The sequence below is a fragment of the Rhamphochromis longiceps genome, linkage group LG6 (assembly GCF_057381845.1).
Source record: "Rhamphochromis longiceps isolate RC_006_pf linkage group LG6, R_longiceps_female_GT1.1, whole genome shotgun sequence".
In the NCBI taxonomy this organism is placed as follows: Eukaryota; Metazoa; Chordata; class Actinopteri; order Cichliformes; family Cichlidae; genus Rhamphochromis; species Rhamphochromis longiceps.
Genome location: NC_140562.1, coordinates 27,384,982 through 27,392,293, shown reverse-complemented (window position 1 = coordinate 27,392,293; position 7,312 = coordinate 27,384,982). Strand labels below are relative to the sequence as shown.

The 7,312-nt window shown below is 34.9% G+C and overlaps 1 protein-coding gene across 1 annotated transcript; it reads left to right on the top strand.

Annotated features, from left to right (window-relative positions):
• The first annotated feature begins 3,216 nt into the window (after nucleotides 1-3,216).
• Nucleotides 3,217-5,248, top strand: LOC146668146 (uncharacterized). Its single transcript, XM_085408604.1, has 4 exons — nucleotides 3,217-3,225; nucleotides 3,354-3,509; nucleotides 4,376-4,468; nucleotides 4,835-5,248. Exons 1-4 carry the CDS (start codon nucleotides 3,217-3,219, stop codon nucleotides 5,207-5,209), a joined length of 633 nt encoding a protein of 210 aa, XP_085264730.1. The 3' UTR covers nucleotides 5,210-5,248.
• The last annotated feature ends 2,064 nt before the right edge of the window (nucleotides 5,249-7,312 follow it).

The following is a 7,312-nucleotide window of genomic DNA, read 5'->3' as shown; positions in this document are numbered from 1 at the left end:
CTGTAACAAAATCAAATTAAGACTTTCTGTTTATTGTGATGGATTACCAAGCACAAGCAATTTTCAAGCCCGTGGAAGTTGTTTTTCAAAGACCACAAAAATGAATTTCATTAGATTTTTCCCTCTAGCATCCTCAGAAACAAAGCAAGCTCTAATATCTTAACAGTAAACCAACAAAAACAGGTGAAGCGAAAATAACTCACACAGATAACTGACAGAGGCGCACAAAAAAAACCATTTTGATACTTAAGTGATTGGGCATTAACGAAGAAAGGTTCTCCTGAGTCAAGTAAGCCATATTTAATGTTAAAATTTAAACCTCCTGTTATTCAGCAATGCACTAACTAAATAACTAAGATCTGACCCGGGGGGATTTTGTTCATTTCAACTTGTGAAAGAAACAAGTACTGATGAGTCATAAAACTTATTGCGATATAACAAAGGCACCTTTAATAAATCTAAACATTTCATACATTGCCAAGCTGCACTGTGTTCCCTGCATTCAGTAGAACAATGATTCATTTTCTCTGCATCTAATGAATAGACATTTTATTCCATTATAGAAAGAAATATTTCTGCAGAGACAAAGCCCAGCAAAGATGGTGCAGTAGTTTATAGAACTTTTGACCATATTTGGTGTTGACAGTCAGACTAAATTGCCAGTTTGATTTATTCATTTATTCCAACAAACCCAAATACAATTAAATCTTTGGTTGATGTGTAGTTTTAAGATTTTAAGTAGAATTATGATTGTAGATTTTTCCTTACCATGCCAGTGGGATTTGATTTATTTTACTAATCTAAGATGAATTGACTTGCTTCCAGCTGAGTGATTTTCTTATACATAAAATGCAATAAGAGGAACACACAAAAAACAAAAAACAAAAAAAAAACCCTGAGATGCTGAGTTTGAGTATCATCTTTTCAATTGTTACTGTGCAATTTAGTGTGCAGTTAGTAAAATGTTCACAAATGGCTGCTGGTGCAATAACAGAACCTTTGAAGGATCTAAGGACTTACTGTACAATTACTGTAAAAAGAAACTGCATTAGACATCTTACACATTTATAGAAAAGCACACTAGGTCAATTGCTGGTGATCCGTCAGTGGATTAGCATAATTAACAAATGTTCCCACACTGTACCAGCACTGTAATATACCCACAATATTATACCGAATGTCCTTAGCATTTCTTTACTCATTAAAATGTTAAATCAAGTTTAACAGTTGCTTGAATGTCTAAGAAACTTATTGTTACTCTGTATGTAATTTTGTATTATCACCACACATTTTCATTTCATGAACCATGTGCTGAACATAATTCCGTTTCAATATTCATTTGACACACAAACGTGGATGTGCATGGAGTGATTTGCTACTTATTCTCAATCTCATGATATGTTGGGAACTTATTGTGTATCTCCATTGTGTATTCAATTATTTTAACATTTTTTTCTGTTATTATAACAACAATACAAATTGTAACAAAGGTTTGTTTCCTTGCCCATGCACTTATTAAAGTAAACTGTAAGTTAACATTTTTATTTTATCTGGTACTGCTTAGCAGTCATATGATCTGTTTCAAAATATTACTGTACAGCTATACAGTCTTTATTGTTTAAAGCAGTTAATGTGCTGTAGTGGGGTGAAAAAAACATCCTTACCTTCTTAATACAGGAAACCTTTTTTTAAAATTTTTTTTATTAATGCACCAGAATACCATAATATGACGAAACTTTACCTTATCAGCTACTCTTGTCTTGCTGTAATAAAAAGATGAACATACCAGGCTTACAATCTTGAAACCAGAAACAATCAGTTCTTATTATATGCAAATGTTCATAAAATAATTATAATTTCTTGATGCTTAAAATCAAACACTGTATTGAAAGCACTGATTGACTGGCTATGGTGCAAAGGGTGGCCTATAATTTTTTTTGAGTTAAATCAAGAGCTGACAAAGCTGTAAGGTTGTCATAATTGAACAGATGTTGATTCCAGTTAATATTTTAAATCAGTTGATTTTTAATCTCAAGTTAATCGACTGCATCTTTGAAAATGACAAAAACAAGCAAATCATTGAACTGTTTTTATTATTTCCAAAGATGCATCTAAACATTGAGAAAATGTGCTGAAGTGCAAACTTTCAGCATTAATTGAAATGGTTTACCAAAAGTATGGCATTATTTCTTTAGCATTTACTTGTTGCATTAAATGTTTGTAAGTTATTCATTTTAAATATATAGGACAATCATGGAATAATTATAGAACAACAAACCTGGGCATGAAATCATTTTTCAGTCATTCGTCCAGTCACCTGTAAGTCTGAAAATAGGGTACTGTGCACTGAAAAAAGTCTAACATGCAGTCATTCATTCAATCTAATAAGTGCCATTCAAAACAGAATAAAATCATTGATTTGATTGTGAAACCCTTTCTTTTTGCATTTTAAAATACCACTTTTGATTTGGATGAAACTAAATATCTGTACAAAGGACACAACGCAAAGTTTTTGATTTCTCTCAAAACATATATTTCTTTTCATGTTGAACAGATAATATCTTTAATTTGAGTCAAAGTGATTTGCACTTGAACACGCCCACCAGAAATAGACCGGGACCCATTTTTATTCTGCATGGCTGCTGGAAACATCATGTCACATCTTTGATTAATTTCATCTGAAAATAAACGTAAGTAAAGCCAAGTGTGTTACAAAAGCTTTTATAATTTGTATTACCAAAATTGCAGAAAATAACCCTATTTAAGCTGGGTCGACAGCCACCCCCAATTTTTGCATGATTGTAGCTGCTAGCTACAAGCTAGCTAGCTATCCGGCGCGAAGGTAGAACTGGTTACCAGCAACCGACCATCACAGTCGGGAATGCAAGTTAGGCAAAAAGCCGTTTTTTACCAGTATACTAACTAACTACCTAGCGTTACCACGATGCATCGGTGGTGGATACAGCTAGCTAGCATAAGTTCATAGTTCATAACATTCATAGTATAACTCCGTGCTCCGCTTCGTTTGAATTTTTCTGGTGAGCTCGCGGTTTCTAGACACAAGCTTGTGTTTGTGCGCGCACGTTTGTCTCTGTCTCTCTTCATATAAATATCTGTGTGTTGATGGCCAGGACCTTCGAATTCAGGAGGAAAGAGGTTGTGGATAAGAAGCCTGACATCAAGAACCTCTTGGAAAGATGGCCAGGTCTATTTCAGATGGAAGAGGTATAACTTTAACTTTTTTATACTAATGCCTTTTATCATAGTTTGGAAATTGGAATTATGTTTTGACTTTTTCTTGTTGGAAGTTGGTCTTTAAAAAAATGTATTGTACACTGTCTACTCATGTACAGATTAATGCAGAGTTTCTGCGGGTTACTGCAGTTCCCCTGCTAACCAGATTCATGGTCCAGCTGGACAAGCACTCCCCACAGCTACTTAAAATAATCAGAAAGAAAGGAGGGACAACCAAAGCAAAAACTGCCATAATCCTAGAGTTTCTTGATCAGGTAGGGTGTATATAATTAACTATTAACATGACAGTTAGCATTTTAACCGCTGTATCTAATGAGAATTTGTATCCTGTTACAGTTTTATTTTGGTAACGTCAGTGATTATGGCTGTGACCTTTTAAAATGTTGAAAGGAAGTGTGGGCTTTGTTCTTGAATGAATGAAGAGATTTATTGTCATTATACAAGTACAGAGCACAACTACAACAAAATTTATTTTGGAGACACATTTTCACTCTCACTCGCCAGATACACATACATACATATATACGTATAAACTTTTATTTAGGGACAAGAAAGCATATGCCGCTTTTACACCGACAGAACACGGTGTGGCTCAGTTCGCTTTAGCCCCCTGCGGACGCTTTTCCACCGCCTTTACACCTGATTGGCCCGGGTGTGTGTGGTGCCCACGTGATGTGATATAGAAGCGCTCCCACAAAAGGCTTTAAAAAAAAACTCCCAGCAACCATACTCCATTGACTTTGGACCATGGCCACTTCCTCCACAAGAACCAAAAATCAAACCAATCAAAATGAACCACAGACGGAGCAAAGTACAAAAACACACATATATTGCGATTGTTGTTGTTCTTCGGGCTGTGACGTTGCGGACAAAGACTTTTGCACACGACTTTTCATAGCCAGATGGGTTCACCCCTGTTCCCAGTTACGTCTGCTTTATGTTTCCACCACAACAAGCGAGTTCATCCGCGCTAAACTGAACTGCTCTCAAGCGCACCGTGCCGATTTGTCGGTGGAAAAGGGGCATTAGTCACCTCATGAGGATAGAGAGGTGAAAAAAAATTCCTCTCACGCAGCATACTCTCCATATTGCATAGTAACAATTTTAACTGTTCCTGCAGGATGCTGATGCTGACATTAGGAGGGAGTGTATACTTAAATCTCTCATTATCTACCTTGGAGAACGTGTTGAGGACTTGATAAAAGAATACACGGTATGTCCATATCTGTTCTGTCTCTATATGAGATGCAGTCTCTTGATGTAAATTTGACAACTCTGCTATTAAATGCAGTGATTAATGTAGGACAGCAATGATTAATCAACTCATCAAGTTAATATCTTAGGGTTCTGTATTGTTTTCTTTTTTTTTTTCTTGGGCTTTGTGGAACATTTATGAAAATGTTCCGCCATTGATTTAATTTAATGATTATGCAATTCACAATCTGATTAGTCAAATAATTGTTCTAATAGTCTGTGACCAAACAACTATCAAAATAGTAGTTATTATGGTCAAAGATTTATCAGGTGTGCCAGACTTCAGTTCTTCACTTGTACATTTTGTTCCATATTTTACCTCAAGATATCCCAGAAAGATGAAGCTGAGGAAGAGCTGCAGAGTACCACCATGGCACTCTTCGTCTTCAGGGACAACTCAAGCCTCCTACATCAGCCTCGAGACATCGGGATAATCATTGATGGTGTGGAAGTCCTGAATGAATTGCCTTCTGTGGCAGCTGGAGTGGCAAAGGTCTTTGGACTCTGTTATGCTCTTAATATGGAATATCCACGAGGATTCAGGTTCACCTTTGAGGCTCTTCAAAAGATTATGATGGAGCTTGACTTTAACAAGATGACCTCTAAGATTCGCATTTGCATGCATGTGTGCATGTGTATGTGCACATGCATGTGTATGTGCATGTGTGCTTGGTTATTTTTCTTGGTTGGCCTGCAGTGATATTCTACATTCAAAAATTATAAGAACACCCATTTGAAAGGGAGATTTAAGTTGATTTCATTGATACATGTGTAGATTTTTTTTTTTTACATTGTACAGGCACAGTGCACATATAAACATTTTTGAGTACTGGCAAATTGGTTTAAAAAGAGTTTTTATAATGGTTTTATGCCAGTTTTAGACAGGTTGCAGTTTTAGACAGGTTGCAGGTTTTATACCAGTTCTAAAAAGATTGCAGGTTTTATACTGGTTTTCAAAAGGTTGCAGGTTTTATAAAACAAACATTTCTCTAATCATTTCTGCCGTAGCACTAAATCTGTATATTACTAATCCTCTCTATTGATTATAGTTAAAATGGTTTGGAACAATAAATAATTTAGAAATAATTGGTTGGCCAACTGTCTTTTTTATAGGAAATGCAGAGCATTTTTGAACTGAAATAAAATGAAATGTAAAAAATATAGTTTGAATATATGTAAATCAGTTACCTGGCTTCAACACAAACATATTAGTTCATGTTAATTTGGTTCGATGTGAATACATTAGGTTGGTTAAATTTCAATATATTAGCTTGGTTCAATAATTAAAATATGGTTCTATGTAAAAAAATCAATTTGGATCAATGCAAAATTTAAAGTTTCAGTCAAGTCTAGTAATATTGTTTATATCAACATAAAAGTATCAGGTCATATCAAGTGACTCATTTTGGATTCTATGAAGTCAAATATTTTGGATGTGACAATTGGACATCATTTTTTAAAATTTGAATAGGGTTATTCTTTTTACAGTGTGTATAAAATAAGCTATAATTCTATTCCTTTAAACCCTTTCATTCACATCTACATATCGGGGTTAAAATCAGAGACTGAAAGTACAGAGTGCACAGAGGTAGAATACAAAACGTGTGTCATTGTCTAAATACTGGTTGTCCAAATAATTATGCACCTAACTGTAAGTGACTTTTTAAGGCAGAGGGGAAACTGTGAAAATAACTTATTCAATTAAACATTTGCTCTCATTTTTTTACACAAAAACTTTCATAGAATTTTGTGATATTGTCCAACAGCTTGTCGTATGTAAATTGGTCATTTAAAGTAAATGATAAAGTGGAAGAGACATCAAAAGTCTGAAAACCAGTCTTACAGAAAAATCCTGGTTTTCTCAGGAAAGCAACACAATTTTACTAGTAGAATAGAAGAGGTAGATTGCACACAATGATTAATTAAGGCAGGAGCACCAAGCAAAACACAGCACAATGTGTGAAATGAAAGTAAAGTTTGGTCATGAATAAAAAAAGCTTTGAAAAACCAAGCAACTGGGTCCCTGCCCACTCTTTTTTGACCAAGGCTGTACATCCAACCATCTAATAATCTTTCCTCTTCCCTTATTATATAATTCTGCAATGCAAATCATCACAACTAGATTTATTATAAATTGGATTGTTAACTATTTTGAAGCATCCAAAAGATGTTTCTATTTTGTATTAATTTTGTCTATAACAAATATAAACTTGCAAACTGCAAGAGTAAGTCATTGTGTCATCTTGCACGTCATCTTAAAGGACAGGTTGGGGTAGATTGCCTAATCACATCTCATTGGCATTTTGGTCATTCAGGATGTCATTATTCAACAAAATTAGATGTTAACAATGTTGTGTAAATGTTTATTGCACATCACAGATCTTCAAATTATCTGGGTGGCATTTTCAACAAAATGTGACTCACAATATTAGAGCTTTTGCAATCAAACTCAGTCATCCAAGGGAAAGAAAACAGGAAGAGGAACGCACATACACAAAACACACATACGTGATATATCCTCCAGCAGCTCACTTAAATCTTCTCAAAAAACTTTTGGTTTTCCTTTTTTCATTCTGGTTCATCTCATGAGTCATCTTGATAGTAAGTCACTAAATTGCGCTGCACAGGATTTAGGCAACTTCCTCAGCCAATTGCTTAACATCACTCATTTCACATGATGTTCCTTTCTTCCAATTACCCTTTTCTCTAAAAATAAATAAATAATAAAATAAACAAAATAAAAGCCCTCCACCAGCAATTAGACAACAGCTGCGGGGTGAGATCAGAAGGAGATGGTGTACTT